A 21,958-nucleotide genomic window follows, 5' to 3' on the forward strand; every position below is an offset into this window, starting at 1 on the left:
TATTTAAAGAAATTAAATAATGAAAAACTGCATAAATGTATGTAAATTTCTAGCAGTGTGATAAAACAACGGTACATAGAACCATCGAATTTTGAATGACGTAATCCTACTGCGAATATGGGCATGCGGAAGCCCAAATTTGAAATTTGTTTTATTATTGATTTCATATTTTGTAAATATTTAACGAATTTTTTATTAACTCACTTAAGGATTTCAGAGAGAGCAATGGCAACGTTGTACAGAAAAAAATATTTTTATCTCCAGAGCGTGAGACTGCTTATTGGAAATTCTAAAGATATGTTCAATTTAAAACTATTTCACGATATTGTACGTTAACAGAATTTTATGGTTTAAGTGCGAAGAACGTGATATTTAATAAATAAAGGTAGCAGACAAAATGTTAAAAATACGCCCCTTTAGACGTAATTTAAAATCTGAAACCTTTCAGATTTTCGTTTTCTTTAAACGTTCTTTTAATTTTTTTTTCCCGAATAATTTGGGATTAGATCTGACTAGAAGATTATATCATATCACTCTTCTCTTCAGTAAATTTAGTCAGTTACGGCAAACATTTATCGAGATTTAACGAACTATTCTCACTTCTTCGCCGTTACTAAACCAATTCAGAAGAAGATTCATCACACAAGAAATCTTATCTTAACTCAAATTTTTTGTTACGGATTATATCATTAGCGATTTTCGAACACCGCTGGCACAAAATCCATCTTTTTCTCTCTTAGTAAAGTTATTGAAGATGGTAACTGGTAAGATGATATATATAAAATAATAATGTAACGCAAGAAAATAAAGAGTCTCTTTTTAAAGTTAATGAGCTTTTAAGTTAATAATTAATTCAAAAACAATTTTATAGATTAGTAGTTAATTATGCTAATGTGTCACTAACTATGAGCGTAACAAATTACATTTTATATGAGCATAATAATTTCAACTATAATATTTAATGCTAATGAGGATAATTCCTGATTTCCCAGGAGCAGAAATAGAAGAAATATATAATTTACAAGTTTGTGCATGGTAGGAAAGCTAAAAAGAATTTGTGACTCTACAGTAAGCAGCCAATTTACTGCAGCAAACGATACTAAGACCAACTTGTTCCGGAGAGATATTTTCGCAAGGAGTTTTAATAAGGGAAATAGTTATATGTTATTTAAAACTAAAGCCAAAAAACGCTCGTACAAAATTCTCCTACTGTTGAAGGAAATTTATTATAGATTGAAACCGGGATGTAACTACCAGTAATCCCTGGTCTTGAATAGTTGGAACTTAATAGCCCAGTAAATATTTAAGTAACTTAAACGGCATAGAAGTGTGTTTACGAATTCTGTTAATTTTTAAGAAATGTACCTACGTGTATATTTATTAAAACACAGTGTGACTGTCCTCACAGAGTTTTAAGTAACAATACTTTTCCATAATTTCAAGTACTTCCTCTATGTTTCGCATATGAGAAATTTTTGCCGCAAAGTTTTGAAAACTTAAAACTTATATTAAAGGGCTACATTGTTTTAAATCTATATTCTGATTCAGTTTCTGAAAATGAATAAATGGCAAGTAATGACGAAATAGGTAATGTGTCTTAGAATTAAAAATTTCACAAAGGCCAAAGCATTCTGATACTTAATCAAACGTAAGTATTTTAAATTTTAATGTATCACAATATAATTTAAAATATGCCATCGTCTTTTGAACGCTGTGTGTCAGAATGTGCACGATTTAATTAAAATAAAAAATTATACAGTTCCAGATGAGGAGTTATTTACGCTAACTTTTTATTTAGTTTCGTATTCTGAAGTATTAGCGTTAATAAGATTAATAAAAAGTTCGAAGAAAAGAAATTTTAATAAGCTCTTTTTAATAATCAAGTCAAAAATTCGTTAGGTTTTACAAAACGCATTAAAAAGAGAGAAAGCATTCTTTTTCATCGAAATTAGAGGAAAAATAGCTATCTGAATTTTCATAATCACATCTATATTCGAGAAATTTATGCTTGAACGCTGAACTCTTTATTTACTGTAAATTGATTTTCCACTATGTAGGTAACAATGATTTCCATCGCTTGTTTGAAAAGAGGAATAAAGGTAAAGGTTATGTTGGGTTTCGAAATCAGAATGAATGAAAGTCTCCGATGATTTATAAATATTTCAAGTATTCGGAAAATTAATTCACAATAGTTACAAATCTGCATGAGCTACTTGTAATTCGACATACCACAACGGCGTTTCGCATTCGTTTAGATGAAATAAATCGATTCTGCATTTCGTTTTTGGAAATCTAGGGAAAATTGCGATACTTCAAAAATAAAAAAATAAAAAAAAAAAGCAAATAAAACATCTGAAAACTTTCAGATTACAGTTTGTAAGTTACCTTTATTTATTAAAAATCTTGTTCTTTGCACTTATCCATAACATTCAATTCAACGGCAATGTAACAAAATATATAAAACATTGTATCTTTAGAATTTCCTATAAACAGTCTCGCTTGCTGGAGATAAAAATGTCTTTTCCCGTACAGTGTTGTCGCTGCTTGCTTGAAATCGTCGAGTTTGTTAATCAAAAATTCGTTAAATTTTACAAAATATGAAATAGATAATTAGACAAATTCGAAATTCAGAATTAGGGCGTCCAGTTGGCCATGTTCTGGTGGAGGACTAAGTTATTCAAAATTTGATAGCTCTAAGTACCGTCTATTTTCACAGTGCGAGAAACATACATGCAGATTCTTCATTATGTAATTTTTTTAAATATAATGCAAGGCGGTAATATTTAGTGGCAACTATTTAAACAACGCAAAATCCTATTTCGAGACTAATGAACCCTTCTGAGCTAACACTCCTTTAGGCTAATAAATACACTTGCACAGATCTAAAGTAGAATCATATATATATATATATGTATGGCGAGTAGGCAATATATTTATAATATATATAACAGCCTTAAAAATAAATTTTTCTGGAATTACAGAATGTTTTGAACATACTAAACACTACCCTCCTTTGCTGGAATAGTATGACATTTTACTTCACGAAACAGTTTTTGCACAAAAGAGTTAATAAGACCAGAAGTTATTGCTTAAAGTGGATTTCAGATCTTTACATGTGTTTTTTCTCAATAAGCAAATGCGACAGATAATTAATGAAAAATAGAGTATTAGTCTCAGAACTTTCACTTGATTTTTTTTAAGTTTATTTGGAGAGAAAAAGTATCCACAAGTTATTAACTCAATGCAGGTTTTACATTTTGGAAAAAAAAAAGTTCAGCAGATACACTCTACATATTAAAAAAAAATCGACGCACCATAAGAAGGAGTTGTCCAATGGAGACAACATTGGTGGATAGGAAGATTATATACAGAATAGGAAATGATTAAATTTTCAGAACAAATTAATGATTTATTTCAGAGTTACATAATTACAAAGAAACGAGCTCAATAAAGTGTTCACCCTCCTCTAGCCTGAATGCAAGCTGCCACACGGCATGGCACAGACTGATAAAGTTTTCGGATGGTCTCCTGCGGTGATTCTTGCAGAATTTCCTCCAATTGTCGAGCTAGGTCATCAAACATTCCCTAGTAGAGGCCGTCGCCTTCCCATCATATCCCAGACATTCTCGATGGAAGAGAGATCTGGCTGGCCAAGGAAGTGTTCGACAAGCTGTAAGACAGTTCATAGCAGTTCCTGTATGCGGTCTGGCATTATCTTGCTGAATAAGGCCAGGGTACTAGAAAGGAACGGTAGCAAAATAGATTTCAGAATGTTGTGGATGTACCGCTGTGCTGTAAGTGTGCATCTAATGACGATCAAAGGGGGCAGGTTATAAAGGGAAATGGCAGCCTTGACCATAAATCCTGGTTGAGGGCCTATGTACCATCCAATTGTGAAAGCAGGATCGGCACGTTGCTCTGGGCGTCTCCAGACACGTCTTCGATGCTCGTTACGACACAGTTGGAAGCGGGAATCGTCGCTAAAGACTACACGTTCCCAGTCAGAATCATTCCAACCTGATCGAGCCAAGCACCACTGTAATGTGGCTCGACAGTGTGCAGGCGTGAGTGGCAGGTGGCATGACGGTCGGTACGAGGGTAGATTTCGCTCTATCAGCCGTCTGTAAATGATCATGGTGGACACTCGTGCGCGAGTCGAATGTCTGATGGTTGATAGCTACGAATCAGGCGCTGTGACAGTTGATCTGACAATCACTCTGTCCTCCCGCTCTGTTGTGACCCTAGGTCGACCGCTACCATCATGACGCTGAAATCTGCCATTGTAAAACCATTCTTCCCAGCATCTTCTTATTGCCGCATCGCTTCGGCTCATAGGACGAGCGATTCTCCGATTTTCCCAACCTGCCTCTTTCAATCCAATGATACGACCTCTTTCAAACTCTGACTGTATATATGTGTATATATATATATTTGGTGCAGCCGATTGCGGTCAAAAAGGGAGATGCACAACTGCATGTTGTAGCAGTTATATATACAAAATTTCAATGTTCGGAGGCTACTCGTTTTTCAGTTATGCGATATACATACATACAGACGCCACGAAAAAATTTCTTCTGAATCAATTTTAAATCCGTTTTATAGATCGTTTGGAGAAAAAGAGTCCTTTATTCTGTCCTTACGTACAGATGTCATGGAAAGAGCTCGAATCCTGCGGCGAGGCATTTTTTCAGTCTTTGAAAGATATTCTGAATCGCAATGCAACATTAATTTTTAACAACAGTTTAAGAACAGCTCCTTATATACATCTGCTGGATGCGCAGTTCCGATTCGTTGGAGATCGCCCTATTCATTCATTGAACACCAAAGTTTAATTAATTATTTGCACATGTTGTCAAAACTTTATGCATACGAAATTTCAAAGCAACCGGATGTTTCCAACCGGAAGATGGCGCGTCGATTTTTTTTTTTTTTTTTTTTTTGTTGTAGAGTATATATGAAAAAATTCTCAAGACATAAATGATTGGATAGATTGAAAAATATAATTTAAACTACAAAAATTACTCAATAAAAGTACTAAAATTGATTTTACTTCATTTTTCAGATAGTAATGTAAAAATTATTCGCATTGCTGTTATTTACAGAAATGGCATCACAGCAAATTACATCTACAATTACTACCTTCAATAAAATTTTAAAAATAGATGCTCTTTTGAAAATCCTGTTAGGCTTTAGGATGATATTGAGTTGACTTAATAGTAAGTTAAATGAAATAAAGTGACTCTGAAACGTAGAGTTATAAGAAACTTTCAAATATTTGCTGATAAAATTTCAGCTTTTATTACGAAACTGAATATTTTTCATTCTATTAGTGTCTAAATACCACGTTAAATCTGTTACGAGGGACAATATTGAAGAACACCAATAAATGAATGAGATACTTCTAAAACCTTGCCTTTAAAACTGAAATTAAGTTAATCATATTAGGAAACGTTCTAGCAGACGTTTCTTGTAAAACACCTGGAAGAAGAATTTTAAACCTGAAAAAGATACAGGTTATGATTTAGGAACTACTTTGATAAATATGGATAGCAGAAACTCTCAGATTTTTCTGAAGAGAGAAAACTTGCGATTTTTCATTGGAATCCTGAAACTCTGAGCAGAAAATAAACAAATTATTGAATTAAAAATAATATAATGTATTTCATTTAATTCTGAACTACTGTAACACAAATTTGCTTGAAAACAAGCTACGGACAAGGCATCCGAGGAAACTCACGCAAAGCGACGAAAAAGTGGATCGTTAAAATGCTATTTATAATCCTAAAATCAGTGAAGTAAGATTGACTTTCAAAGCTGAACAAGCATTTGGCAAATCTAATAATGCAGAAACTGCTACAAATATTTTATGAAAATATAACTTTTGTACGAATAACTGAAAGAAAATCATTTCTCAGCAAAGCGAATTGATGGGCATCAATACAATTCATAAAAATCTGTATTAAAAAACTTCAAAATGTTTTTAATTCGGCTATATTTATAGACGAAATTAAATTTCATATTTTGAGAGCGATTAGAAACAAATAGTGTGGCGAAAACCCTATACTGAACTTGAAATGAAGAATCTTATTTCTTCAGTAAAATGTTGTAGAGGTAGCCAGATGGTCTTGAGCTATACGATTTCTACATAATGGTAAATTTATCTTGGTTATAAAAATAAACTTCAGAGATTAGGAATTGTATGTAAAATTAACAGAAATGGCATATATCAGAAGGTTCTGAACAACATTCTATGTCTTTTGAAATTCACATTACTTAAAGTCAGTCACATATTCATTTCAAGATGAGAAATAATCTCTCATGATGTGTTGATTCGCCTGTAAAGTTTCATAGAAAATAAGAAATAGTCTTCAAGTCTAATTATCGCAATAAAAATTTACCACACATTTTCTTTCTTCAATGCGATCTCTGAGCAAACTTTGTTCGAGCAAATTTCATCAAGAAAAGTCATTTTAAATTTTAGTGGCATTATGAGTTGGAAGGAAAAATTATAATTAAAAAATTACACTAATGGTGTTAGTATTGTAACTTCGAAAGTGTCGATTTTATACCTGTTTTAGAAGCAATGCTGAATCAGAAAAACGTCCACAGTATTCTTCTGATTTCTAAGTTTTACATTTGTTTTTCAATGAATGAAACTTCCTTGATTCATTAAATTATTGATTAACTTTTGATAAATTGATTGAATTACTTTTTAACCACGTAATAAGAGATAATACCACATCAACTTTATTACTGCATGCACTGAAAGAATGCAAGCACCTTCCTAGCGACTTATTTGGGTGCGACAATTAAGAAGCATTACTGAGAAAAGATTTGGATCGTATGCGGTCCATTAATTTTGGTAAAATTTATGATAATTGCAAGCTATATATTATAGAATAGCATATTATATAGTTGAAGTACTATACCTTTTAGTCCGCTATGTAAGACTGCATGAAAAGAAAAAAAAAAAGCATTATTACAGATAGAGAGAAAAAGCATTAAATGCATTTTTAAGAATGATAAAATAACTACAGAGAGATTACTTGTTTAAAATATTCCATTCATCAGTAAATGTTTTCTGAAACTTACCATATCAAGAAAGTAAAAATAGATAAATAAAAATTAATAAATTATATCTATTGGTTGTTAGACTAAAAATGACAGTACTGAAAGCTAATGTTGGAAATTTGCATTTCTCCTCGAGTCTGCGCAGCAGGGAAAAGGAAGATTCTGGTTTGGTTTAGTTTATTTGATTGAGGCAAAGCAGGTTAGGGCTATCTGCCTAAGGCGAGAGATATCTTCGTGGAGGGTATTCTAAGAGAAACTCGTTCGTAACCACGTTACTCATGAGAAAAACTACGTAAACTCCCATGCAGCCAGCCCATTTACTTGGAATTAAACCCAGGTCAAACTATCAGTGTTCAACGACCGCTCGGCCGTTGATGAGCCTGAAAATGAAAAAGAAGTAAAACTACATTTAGACTCTAGCAGAAATCAGTACTTAGGTGGCTATCATCATGGATATCATCATGGTTGCTAGTTATAGCTGTGGTACTCCCTATCATGGTACGGTGTCATGTGCACGGCATGCTGACGTGGATGCTGTTGTCGAAGTTATGAATGATATAAGAAATTTAGTATCCCAGGCAGTATCTACAATGTAGTAACGCATCGGATTCGTAGTGTGCCTACCGATGGATATAATGATAAAGTGAATCCGATAGATATGATGCAGCAATTATCATGCCAAGTTAACATCTAATTTATCTCATACTGTTCTTTTCATATGTCATACATTGACATATATTGTTCATTTATCCTGCCAAGTGTAAACAAAGACCCGATCAAAACTTTGTATTATATCATTTATATCTTTGACGTTCAATATCCTACTACGTAACCATCACTTTTAACCAGGGTTTAATTTTTAAAATCAGAAGTGCCGGAGCCCTCTGGATGGCCGTCAGGAAGAAGGGTAAAAATAAATAAATAAAACACCTGATAACTAGAATAATTAAATTTAAATTAAAATTCAATAAATATAAAGATAAAAATAAAAATTTAATAAATTATTAAATTAATTATAAATAGCTAAAAGAAATAAAACATCGGACCTCACCCTATTTGGTGCTCCGATTAGATTTATAATTTCAAACAAGAAAACAGCTCAGCCGGAAGAATTTAGCCTCTAAATATACAGTACAAAGTACTATTTCAATGAGCGGGCGGTGGAAAGTTCTTTTTTCAGAACGTCAGTGGAAAAAAGTAAAACAATTAAAGCGTCACTAATGAAAATAGAGAGAAAGCTAGAAACAATATGCGAGTATGGAAAGAAATTTTAATGAACAAGTGTAGCTTCCAAAACAAAGAGAGAAGAGTCAACGCTTTCTGACTGCGATGCCCTGCCAATATAATTCTAGCTGTAAAGCAGAATGAAACTGGGCAAAAAAATATTCCCTCGAATACGATCCGATGAACAAAAGTAACATCTGCATAAGTGACAATTTTTTTTCTCCCGTATTTTTTGCATAGTTCAAGTCTGCAGGAGCATTGCAATGAAAGGAACTAGCACTGGACGTGTTAAGCCAGGGTAATCATTGTTAATACTTTCGGGAACAAAACATTTTACTTGGTTTCATAAATTTATTGCACTATCTGGAGAATTAGGCCTTTGACACGTGGATGGGGGCTTTTCTATCCTTAAAAGTCTTAACCTCCGTCAAAGTGTTTGCTGCTCAGAGAAAAACAGGCTTGAATTCGGAAATTATAATCGGTTTTAGAGGTAAATTTAGTTTTAAAGTAGTATCTGTCAGCTGAAACTGTGTTTTACTTACGTAAAGGATGTACTGGAGCCATTTTATTAATGACTGCGATGCGCTCCAGCTAGAATTAAGATTTACCTCAGAAACTAAGAAGTACCGGACACGGGCTTCGGCGCAATTTAAGCTCTGCTTTCAACACCCAGCAGCTAGATAGTCGCCAGGATGGGTGTGCAAGTAACTCAACTTTCAATGCAGAAAACGCAATGGAGATTAGCTACGCATTAACTATGAAATCAGATAACAGAAGTAAGTATTTATTAATAAATAATTATATTTTTAAATGATTAATCCCACTTTAATTTTCCTTTCTCCCATCCCACGCAAATTTCCCGCAAATGAAACTTTATTTAATTTTATAGTAATCAGAATTTCTCAAACCAGAAGGTAGCTAACAGAGCAACAGAGTTAATGTTTTATACAGTCCTCTGTTCTTGCTCAACAAAACGATATATTCTCAGAAATGCAAGCTTACCTTCTTGTAGGTGTTGCTGTGCAGGTCCTCGACATCGTAGATGGAATCTGCAGCCAAATTTTCGTAAGCTTCGGCCATCTTCCTCTCCCATTCACCAGGGTGGTCCGAATCCTCTTCGCTCAGCTTGTTACTGTAACGCCGTCTCATATGATGTCGTCCATACATCTACCGTTAGAAAGCAATCACGGAATAAATATGAGATTTTATGAAGACGTATGCATATCTTTTAAACATTGACGTGCAACAACATGTCAAGTAAAAGTATATAAATCTGCTGTATTCCAGACTAATGCAACATTAAAAAGTATTTCAGAAATATTTCTTCCTCAAAATATTCATTTGGTTGAAGTTAAAATATTTTGATGTGAAATATAAACAGGATCTAACTCTGCTGATGAAACAGCAATATGAAAAACTTAAGTCTAGATCTACAATTCAGAAATTTTATTACGGAATAAAATGCGCGTGTTTTTATTTTCTTTCTATGAATTTTTGGAATAAAGGAACGAATTTCTGGGAAGTCTTTCAAGTGGAAAGACCTAAATGGTTTGGAAAAAAGTAGGGATGCATCTATAAATTCAAAATTAACGATCCATTCAAAATTAGTCTGTGGATAAATTAGTAAAAAGCGTACACTTTTGACCTTCAAAGACAAACAATTTGACAAAATTGCGTCTGTAAAAGAATTCCTACGGCTTTATTGCTTAACCGACAACTGTTAGAAGTTTTACAAAATTTGCGATCTATACATAGAAACTAGAATCAAAATGTTTATTTTGCGTTTCCTTAATGTTAATCATTACTTATTGATTATTTACGTAGACCGAAGCTCTTACAGAGGTTAGCTATAGTCGAATTTGTATTTTCGTATAGAATTATAGATCTAATCAAGAAATTTAATGTAAACGTGGCTGATATGAATTGAATGCATAGCTGATACAGGATATCATCGATAGGGTACCAGTTTCTAATAATGGATCGTAATTCTAATTACGTAGTCAGAGATACGAGGATCCGTTTTAAGATGGAAGGCTAAGATATTAACCTACACGGTCCAAATTTAATTTATGAAGATGTGCTTATAATTATGGGCCATACAAAATGTATTACGATGTAAAAATACGATGCTCGAATTTATATTAAATTATTATGAGATTTAATTTCCGATGATAAAACGCTCTCTATGAAGATAAAGCCTATAAATGAATAAAATGAATAAAGGGTAATATTTTGATAGTGGCCTCAATATGTAAAAAGGATATTAGGGAAGAAGAAGCACATTCTGTTTACTTTCATTCAGCCGCGTTTGATGAAGCAGCTTTTTAAATTGAATGAACACCATTTATTTCTCGTAACATTTCCATGAGCTAAAATGTTATTGTATATGTATATATATATATAGATAGATAGATATATACATATACAATAATGTATACACGTACATATATATATATACACGTTTGCAGCTTAAAATTAATCATCACGATAAGAAATAAATTCACGTCCAATGCTTCTAATCGGCGAGCATTTCTGGAGCGTACGAAAAATTGGGAATATAACAACAGTAGATGACTTGTACACGGATAAGTGTTCATTACACTTAACTTACCGTAACAGCAGCGAAAAGGACGATAAATATTAATGAAGCAGCACCAATAACAATAACAGCTATGGCCCACTGAGGGATTGGCGGCTCTTCCGTATTTTCTGGGGCTACCGTCACTTTATTCAACGGCTCTTCATCCATCTCTAAAAAATTTAAAACCAAGATAAAAATAAAGATATGCTTATCAACAGTATTTTAAAGCATAATATGAACTCATTGTTGGTATGTTAAATTATATGGACATCAAATTAAAAAAGGCTTTCTTTGAATAAATCTCAGGAGATTATGTGTAGAAGCCTCAATATACTGAAAATTTGCCTCTAAATGTAATAGTAAAAAATAATTTCAGAGTATGTGTATCGAATAGAGCAGAGTTTCTTAAACTGTGGGTCGCGACTCCCATGGTGGTTTCGGGACCTGCAGCAGGGAGTTGCCAAACATTTTAGCAATTTTGATATTTCTTTAACTTATTATAATAATTTTAACAATTACCAAATATTTTTACACAATGTATCTTAAAATGGATAAAGATAAGGCAATACAGGGAAAGAAAAAATGAAAGCGTTTCCACGCATTCTCTTTATAATATAAACGCTCACTTTACTTGCTTTGCACGTGATGCTGTCATTTCGTCTGCTGCTTATTTGAAATTTTAACATTATTCTATGTTTTAAAATTAGAAATTAAAGTTAATGACCTAAAACTGCAATAGTATATTACAGTACAAGTGAAAAAATTGACAGTTTCATTCACGCGTGTATAGAGTTTAATGCTTATCGGGTCCCCCAAAATTTTCGTAAATATTACGGGATCCTGGGGTCGTGAAAAAAATCTCAGTGATTAAAAGGGGTCGCGACTGAAAAAAATTTAAGAAGCCCTGAAATAAAGCGTAAACAGATAGACCCAGACCTAAAAAACGTTTCGCATCTGAGCAATGAAGGTAACCGCCTGGAAACACCTTTTTCAAAATTTGACATAGTTTTTTATATAGTAAAATCCTTTCTACATTAAATATGTCTCGGTCATAAATTCCTTTCACAAGCTAATAATCCCTGAATTTCACTGTTTGTAACTATGGAGCAGAGGAGAACAATATTTTAAATGAAATTTATTGTAAACATCTAACATAGTTTACTGGTTTTTTGGCGAACTGAAAAAAATCTCGTAATTTTTCAGACCATTGCACATCCATTATTTTTAAATTTTACGATCTAAAAATATACACGTTACAAAATTTTGAAATTTTTATAAAATGTAAAAGAAACTCTTGGCTTTCTTAAAACAGTGATAAAAATTAATAATGCTTTCTTTTCCAAATATAGGAGCATTACGAATTTAAACAGTGAGAAAGTTTCCTCATCCTTAAAAACCGGGCCATTTCTAAGTGAGGTCACTTGGCGTTTAACTTTATTTTTAACTTTATAAATATATGTAACTTACTCCCCATATAATATCCATCTACTCTCAAAAACAATCTTTCTCCAATATCTGATCTAAAATAAAGGAAAAATAAAGGAATTTTTAAATTCGTTACAAACAGGTATTCTTCAAGAATTTCGCTAAAGAATGTGAAAAAGTGTGTAAAAGCGGTTTAGGTATGCAAAGCAACTTGATTGTTTATTATAACGATTATCAATGTAAATTTTAAGGAGCAAATACATTCTATTATTTAAAAGAACGAAATTTTGAATTTATTCATATTACGTAGATAGTATATAGGCATTAAAATGTAACTGCAAGAAGTCGTAATTTGTTGAAAGATCAAGGTTCCCTTTTTTTCCACTCTCATCAATATTTTGAACCACTGTGAGAATCTTTTGGATCTTCAAAAAGAGCACTGGAAGTAATGGAAATTTAATTACAACAAATTTTGGGCTGTTAAAAAAACAAAATAATTAATAAAAAATGATTGAATTCGGCAAAAAATTTACGTTATAACCTATGTTTTATTCTAAGATGAATATTAGATTAATACACCTCCAAAGACCCCCTTCGATTAAGTTGCAGAGTCATGTAGTTACAAAATCTGCATTTATCCCTTTCAAGAACCGATATTTGATACAATATGCATGCCCATTTTTATATACATTGTTCAGAAATAGGCTTCATTAGCTTGGGATATTGAAGGTAGAAAATTTACATCTAAATTTAGATAAATTTCATATTTTCCTAATTATGCGTTTGCTCATCACAAAGAAACTGATGTTTCATGCAGAGATTGCCGCAGGAACTTGCCGCTCTGTCGGCATGGTGGTAAGAAAAACAATTTCCGCAGCTTTGGACCCGGGTTTGTATTCCGGAGGAGGCTATAATAATATAATTTTACAGCAATTTTACGGCACGGAGGTACTTAAAATACTGTCGAGGCAAAATTTCTTTCGAGAGGTTGGTGGTAAGTGAAAAGGATGGGGAGACTCAAGTCCGATCCTGGGGGATTATCCTTTCAAAAGTGGGACTAAGCTACGCAAATTCGTCCTGCCACCTATTAGGTCAAAGGCCTAAGTTACGACAGGTACAACCTTTGTTTTTCGGTCGCACTAAAAACCACAGTGTCATGTCACTGTTAGACAAGTGAGTTAAGCCACAACACAGCATGAACTGGAATAATCATTTGATTCATATTCGCTTGTATGAATCTCGTCGTCAGTCTCCCTAACTAGAAATAAGATTTGACTAAACTTGCGATTCTTAGTTGCCAGAACAATTTGGTTAATTACTAACAAACAGGGTGACGGAAGTTTCCGATATCGCGTTAGAGTTTCATTATGAATTAACTGTTTCAAAGTACGGAATGAACTGTGACGGGATCTCCTTTTTCATCTCTCTTTCAAAGCTCACCTTAAATGGGTTGGGGAAGAGTTTTCGTAATTCGGTTAGCAGTCCTAACTGACTTCGGATCAATGCCTCATTCCACAATGAGACGAGACAAAATCGACGAGGACGTGGCGACGGGAGTCCTCCTAGGAATATTTTCTTCGTTAAATTGGGTTATCATCGATTTTTCCGCGCAATCTCGAATTTATTTCCAGCACTGCTGAGTCGTATTTTTGAGGAGTGAGCGCGCTTATTTTCTTGAGATTAATAGCACCGAGGAAGAGTTTGGATAGGAATTGAAAGGAACATTATCACAGGAAGCAGAGCAGAAACGCTGGTACCCTATGAATTTTCATCGATTGCCGATGCGTGATATTACTCTCCTCCCGTTTTTGTATGATGTTTACGTTAAAAATCCGCTGCAAAGAAAGACTAAAATCATAGTTCTATTCACATTGCAATTTGTGGCTCGTTTCACGGAAAAATAACATATCGCAAGCGTCACATAATCTTTTCAGTTCTAGGATATGGATGCATCGAAACATTATTTCTAGAAAGTTTTTTTTAAACTTTTTCGGGATGAAAATAACACCTGACCGTAAACCTTTTCGAAGAATTTATTCTAGTAAAATTACTAAATTATATTAAAAAATACTTCGAAGGAGGCAAAAACAAATAGAGGGCAAAAAGTATTTTTACCATGAAAACACTGCTAATGATAAAGAAAACGTATAAGCATTAAAATTAAAAAAGAAAGTTAGTAAGGTTTTTCAATTCCTACATATATAAATTATAAAGTTAGAATTTTGTTATGTTATAAAATATTTCTCTAGTCCTTCGTGGTGAGCATGCTCGACGAGTATTCGAGAGGCCCGTGGTTTGAGTCCCAGCGAAGGCGCTGCTCATTTTTCATGTCTCCACCTTCGAAATAACCTAATGGCGCCCGAACTAAAGAAGGTGGTAGACGATGATTCTCCACCACCAGGATTTGGCGATTGGGTCCTCTAATCCCCAGTTGTCTTTTAAAAGGGGAGCATATAAGGTATTTTTTCTCCCACCTTCTCAGCATGCCTTCGTGGTGGAGTGGTCAGCACGCTCGGCACGTATTTGAGAGGCCCGTGGTTCGAGTCTTGGCGAAGGCGTTGCTCGTTTTTCATCTCTCCGGCTTCGAAATAATCTAATGTCTCTACAAGGTTACTCAGTATTCAGACACTCTTCCTAAGCGAGGGCTAACGGAACAGGGCAGAACTGTTAAATAATCCTTAAGTAAGGGACTGAAGGTTACTTCTTGAAAGAAATCGGCCCGCACGCGGCCGAGTAGATAAAGACCACAGAATATTTTGGGTTTGACCCAACTTCAAATCCGAGCAAAAGGGATGCAAGAAGATTTTGTAGTTCCTCCCATATGCAACATAAAAGCTTTCCGTTACAGAACCATATCTTAAGGTAGACGGTTCTGTAAGGGAATTCATTAATCATCCCAAAGGAAACTGACTCAGTATCTTGCTATACATAAAAACATCTACGCCGTCGCTCACTCTCTATTACTGGAAAAAAGATCTTGAAAATTATCATCGTTTTGCAGCTTAAGTCAATCGTCGCCAGGAGGTTCTTGTTAACGTGAATTCTGAATTGCTACGAGCATGTATCCCAGCATCCGAACTCGAAGACTTCATCTGTTGAACATAAAGTTCAGGTTAACCAGTTTTCAGACGGGTCTTATTGAGAAGGATGATCTCGGAAGAAAATTATGGAAATTTAGTACGAGTTTGGTTTGTTCAGCAAAATCAAACTTCACAAACATTTAACGTCATTGAATTATTAAAAACTGTTTCTGAAGGTATGCAAAATTCATTTGATTTATCACGTTGTCTGAAATTTATGGAAACTTCATAAATTTTCGACTTAATAAGAAAGCCTTAATATATGCAAATTTTAAGTTTAAATTTGATTTAATTTTCGTAATCAAATTAACACGAGTCTTAATTTGCAAGTAATATGTAACTCGTTTAAAATTTAAATTAGGGAGCTCCTTAGTAATCACACCGGTCATAAGAATTTCTATTAGATTTAGGAAATTAAATCATGGAATAAAACCATGAATTATAATATTTCAAGTTACAGTGGGTAACAGTTTCAACAAAGTTTGTTGAGTTAGCTGCATAGTTGACAGTCGTAAATTACTTGATTGTTACCCATATAGGAAAGGTTTTCTTCGAAAAGGAGTGGAAATTGACTTGTATTTAATGTGCTAATAATGGAGGAACCGCGCCAGCGCTCATGCCATCATTTAACTTTCGTGTCACCCTCAAGAGTCGAATATATAAGAAAATTACGGGTATGTTGTGTCTATAGCTATTTGGTAATTGGTTTCATGAGAGAGCAATTCAGTGATGAAAAGGTTTCTGCGTTTAAATAATAATCAACGTAAAATATGTTTCACGGTGTTTTTGATTGTTAAAGTTGCATAGAAATATGAAAGTTATAAAATAAATGAAATCTGTACAGGGTAATAAATATAAGCTGCTCATAAATTCATGAAACAATAATTTCAGAAATTAATTACTTATATAACATGCAAAAAGTGATTTTTCATGCTCATTATCAATACCTTAAAACAGTAGTCTCGAACTAGATGCATGCGGCTCCCGAAACAATTTTATACATTTGACTTACGCGTTTGTTACAAAGATTTCGAGATTTTAGAGTTATTTTTAGTCCAAGTTTACATTAGTTTCATTAGCATTAAAAACGAATGTGAGTAAAGACACAAGAAAATCTATAAATTATGCTTATTAATTAATAAAGTGATATAAATCTTATTCAGAGATTTGTTTCAGAATATATTTCTATGTCGTAGAGTTTTGTTATAGTTGAAAAGTAATAAGGAAAGAACACAATTGACAGGTAAGCCTTTGCAACCCATGATTAAGATAATTTCTAATAATTTTTCTCTAAGGCTACATGCTTTAATAGAATCAAAATGCCATCATCTGTGAAGTTGCGGTAAGAAATGAAGAAATTTATTATCATTTATATACAAAATATATGTATTTTTATTTACGTGTCAAAGAAAAATTTACTAAATATGAGAAAGAGACTATTATTTTTAAGTTTTGCTCACTTGGGAAGTTTTTATTATCTGTTTATTTTTAGTTCATATTAAAGTAAGCTATTTAAGATGTCAAAATGTTAGATAAACATGTTAGAATTATTTGAAAGAAATATCAGTTTAAGAATTTAATATTTAGTTGTCAGCATATTTGAATTACAAAGTAACCAACGAAACTGTCTACCAAACTTTAGAATTCAGATAGAAAATATAATTTGTTTTTTCATTTGCAAAATTTTTATTGTTCATATATATATTGATAAATATTTCGTAAGAGAAATTTAAAACTGAATTAAAGTATTTCATTTCGTTAAAAATTTTGGCGCGTTAGCAGTTTTCAGATCAATCATTTGGCTCGCATGCAAACTGAGTTTGGGTCCACTGGCTTAGAATTTTTCAATTGATAACAAAAGCAGCCATCATATTATTTTGAAAGAGTTTGAAATCGTATAGAACTCAGTTTAGTTTCCTTGCGCTTAGATTTTTGCAAACACCGGAATATTTTTGCTTTTCCTACATGACTATCTACAAGACAGTAGACACGGCTAAATTGCTTCAACACATTTCGAGATGGATGGGTATCTGGTTACTTTAAAATATTCGAGCAAAAATGCTGTTAGATGCTTGGAGTGGAAGGATTCACATAAAAGCATACGGTATGCATTCTTATCTAAAAATTAACATCATTGTTTTAGGTTAATGCTGCAAAATATGACGAATCCTCTTATTGTGATTTGCATAATTTAAAATATATAAAACTGGCAAATATGTAAATTTATTTTTTTTTCATTTAGAGATCAAATAGTAATTCAAAAGATGATGGAAAGGAAATTATTTTTTGTTTTTGAAAAATATTAAACATAGATAAATAAACTTATAAATGTAAAAATTTTCTTCGTGCTTCTAACACATTTCAATGATTTTACAAACGGAAGGATGTCATAAAGTTCCAAAAAAGGCCTCACAATGAGCAAATTTGGAATGGAGTCGGTACGAAATAACTCTAGGCAGCGTTTCTAATAACAGCCGTGCATTTAAAACGCACTCCGGAAAGTCTCTCTCTTTCTACGATAGTTAAAGAAAAATAATATTTAGCGGCATCACCTACATAAATGCAATAGACACTACAAAGCTTAGCCAATTTGCAAAACGATTCTATTCCAACAAAAAAACAAGGATATCTTTACAAACTGCGACATAATATGAGTTATACAGAGTTGTACAAGTCCAGTTTTTTGGTGTTGGTGTTGGTGTATTTAATTATGGCAAAGCACACGAGGGCTATCTGCCTAAGGGGAGGGATGCCTTTCGTGGAGGACTTTCTAAGGGAAACTGGCTCGTATGCACGTTACAAATGGGGAAAACCACGAAAACACCCATGCAGCCAGCCCGTTCGCGGGATTCGAACCTCGGACCGAACTACCAACGTTCAGCGACTTTACCGCTCGGCCGCTGGTGGGCCAATTCCAGTTTTTTCTGTTGTGCTGTTGAGACAGTTCTGTAAAAGCGTTTCTGGCGGTGTTAGATGCACAGGAGCTGGAGCTATGGGCCAGAGTTTTGTTCTAAGATAAGAGTCGATTCAGTCTGCATTTGGATTGCAGATTCATTGTAAAACACCTATGAGGCGTAAAAGTTGTAAGAAGTATCAGCAGGACATTATACGAGAAAAATCATTGTGATTGGACTGCATTGACTTAGGAACGGCATCTTGACTGATGGAGGTTCGGAGCTATAGGTACCGAATAACGGGACACATGACGGGCGAGAACTTGTTACTCTGAAGAAGCCTTTCTTTTTAAGAATAACGCCATGCCTCAAATAGAAGAATGGAAATATTCCTGAAGAATGAGAATTTCCATCAAAACAACAGATTTGTGTGCTTCCTTAGATCTCATGCTTATTCAGCATAAACATAACATTACAGGAACAGTGAAATTCAGTCTCTTCCTGGATGGTTTGGTTTATTTAATTATGGCAAAGCATACTAGGGCTATCTGCCTAAGGAGAGGGATGCCTTCGTGGAGGCCTTTCTAAGGGAACTGGCTCTTATACACGTTACACATGGGAAAAACCACAAAAAACACCCATGGAGCCAGCCCGTTTGCGGGATTTGAACCTCGGACCGAACTACTAGTGTTCAGCGAGTTTACCGCTCGGCCGCTGTTGGGCCCTCTTCCTGGAAAATAAGCGAAACTTAATTCATGCTTTAGAGGAGGAATGTAAAAATTTCCCACAAGAAATCCTACATAATTTAGTAATGAGTTCCATGCCGAGTTGATTACTTCCTTACAGTTCGATGAAATTTATTACTTATTCAACATGAAATTTCAATATCAAAGTGAAATTGTCTAGGCACTACTAAGTATTTGCAAACCATCCTTAAACTAAAGCCAACATCTATGTGTAATGCTTGCTAAAGACTTGCTGTCATTGTTTTGATTTGGTTGTCAATTATGGTATTGTACTAAACGTTGGAAAATGTATAGCCTGCCATATTTATTTCATTCATATACAATTTCCTCTATACGAACAAAAATACCGTTCTTTCTTAAATTTTAGCATATGTATACTACTGCGTAAGAAGATTAACAACATAATATAGGAAGTTAAAAGTAGATACCACCTGCCGCAACACTTAATTAAACTGCATATAAGTTTTTTTAATTGTAAATACATAATAAAATCTTATTATGTTATCGTGTAAGACAATCTATAGTGCCTGGAATTTTCCTGTACACTCTCTTTAGATAAGAACCTGCACAAAAAAATCCATGTGCAACATAATGTCGAGAGATCTGTGTAGTCGCAGTCTCTTCGAAATAACATAATAAATTTTTTTATCGTCGACTAAACACCCTGAGATATTTGTACAACATGAAAAATTTAGTTGCTGCACGCAGCATAAATATTGAATTAGCTGGTAATTTACACCAGATCTTTTATTGCAAGATTAGAATTGCAGATTTCTTACAAACAATAATGAGCACTTCATAAAATGTTGAGTGGAAAAGTGTAAAAACGTGCTGTCCATCTTGTGCCACTACACAATTCAAAAGAGCGTTATGTCTTCAGAGTGCTTCATTGTGGTAGTAATTAATTCTGGAAGTTAGGGTATCTAAATTTAAGGTATCCTTTTTATTATGAACAGCAATGCGGGGGATATCTGCCTAAGAGATATGTCTTTGTAAAAGGACTTCATGAGGAAAAACACCTAGTATTCTTGTAACACAAAGAAAATCGCAAAATCACTTTCAGCCAGCTCATTCGCTGCGATTCAAAGACGAATCAAATTAATAGTATTGAGCATTCTTTTCTATTTGATAACTAGCGGCCTCGATTTTATGAACAGCCTATCTTACATAATACATGAAAGAATCTAGGAATGCCTCAACTTTACCAATTATTTTTATAGTAACTTGTGAAGAGGGAATTCGTAACGTAAAGCACAATTATTCATCCAAAGTTTGCCTTATATGCCACTACTGTTGTAACGATATGCGCTAGCAGTCGTTCGTTACATGGCCACCATAAACATTTGAACAAATTTCCATTAAAACATTTTTACTTTCAAGAGCTGAATTTTTAATTTTTCGAGTTTTCCAAGGCAAGATTTCGTAAAGTATGACTTTCCATTAGTAAAATATTAAAATTTGCCACTACTGTTGTAACGATATGAGCTACCAGTCGTTCGTTACATGGCCAGCATAAACATTTGAACTAATTTCCATTAAAACATTTTTACTTTAAAGAGCTGAATTTGTAATTTTTCGAGTTTTCCAAGGCAAAATTTCGTAAAGTATGACTTTCCATTAGAAAATATTAAAATTTGCCACTACTGTTGTAACGATATGCGCTACCAGTCGTTCGTTACATGGCCAGCATAAACATTTGAACAAATTTCCATTAAAACATTTTTACTTTCAATAGCTGAATTTGTAATTTTTCGAGTTTTACAAGGCAAAATTTCGTAAAGTACGACTTTAGATTAGTAAAAGATTAAAATTTGGCAAAATAGATATTTAGTTTTCCATTGATTATGACAAAACATTCACTAGGTTTTAAAACTGAACTGTATGTGTGTGTGTTTTAAACTGTCGGCAGATCCGCGTTTTCGGCTTTGCTTTTACAAAAATTATTTAAAACATTTCAGTTTATGAATAATATTTCTTCATATTCCTCATGTTCAATACTACCTGTGAATTTTAGCTTCTTAATTTAATTACAGTCCTCTCTATTCATGAATACACCTGTTACTTCAAACCTGCCTTTATTTGCCGTACATTTTACTCATTAGAAGGCGTGACTTATCTATCATGAGTCGCCACTAAATTCTAAATCGCAAATTACTGTTAATTTTGTTCCAAACAAGGCAAATAATTAATTAGTTGAGTTTTTCATGATTTTACCTATTATGAATTCGAATTAGTTTCCCTTAGAGATTTCTCGACGAAAGTAACCTTCAGTTTAGGCAAGCAGACTCAATGCCAGATCTTATAGCAATTTAACGTGTTTGTATTTAAGGCAAGAACAATAGTGCATTCACGGAATCATTTGATTTTAAAGAAAACGCCATTTCTGCATCTCATAACAAGTGAGTGCACCGGATGTTTTTAATTAATATAAATTCAAAACAAGTGCATAATTACCAATTCAGAAGTCAAACAACAAAACTCAGCGTTATATTTTCACAAATGATTTGCGCTTTTGCAGCTGACGATGGTTGTTCGGTAAAACCATCGAAACTAGCCCTGTGAAAATTTGAAAATATAGCGCTGATGTTTGTTGTTCGACTTATGAATTAGCATTTGTTCGGCGTGTTATTGTCTTTATTAAGTGCATAATTAATATTGCAATTGTTAGCTATCGTAAAATACGTAGAGAAATAATAAAAAGCGTTTTTTGCTTTCTTTTATTTGGAAATTTCTCAACTTTGATGCATAACAACATTAAATAAATAAAACTAACAGCTAAACTTTGCAATTCTTTTCTTAGTGCATACTGAATTAAATAGGAGGATGAATGAGATCCAAGATTTTTTTTCAATGATGTCAGTAAATATGGAAAACTTAATTGTTTTAAATTTGATACTGAGCCTCCAAAACTCTTGACTGGCCTCACAATTTTTAAAA

At 33.5% G+C, this 21,958-nt stretch overlaps 1 protein-coding gene across 2 annotated transcripts in view; it reads right to left on the minus strand.

Moving 5' to 3' along the window:
• The window catches only part of LOC146993551 (uncharacterized), a 184,191-nt gene that overhangs the window by 11,832 nt on the left and 150,401 nt on the right, over nucleotides 1-21,958 (minus strand). Inside the window, exons 7-9 of one of the 2 annotated variants that reach the window (XM_085827673.1) lie at nucleotides 10,907-11,046; nucleotides 9,298-9,462; nucleotides 6,930-6,950 (exon numbers count right to left, since the gene is read on the minus strand). In XM_085827673.1, the coding sequence (XP_085683799.1) occupies nucleotides 6,933-6,950; nucleotides 9,298-9,462; nucleotides 10,907-11,046 (323 nt within the window). In that variant the 3' untranslated portion in view covers nucleotides 6,930-6,932. The remainder of the gene's footprint in view (nucleotides 1-6,929; nucleotides 6,951-9,297; nucleotides 9,463-10,906; nucleotides 11,047-21,958) is intronic. The other variant, XM_085827672.1, reaches the window with a different exon arrangement.

This window comes from Stegodyphus dumicola, chromosome 12 (assembly GCF_044657685.1).
Source record: "Stegodyphus dumicola isolate Sdum_Otavi_A_Nest chromosome 12, ASM4465768v1".
NCBI lineage: Eukaryota > Metazoa > Arthropoda > Arachnida > Araneae > Eresidae > Stegodyphus > Stegodyphus dumicola.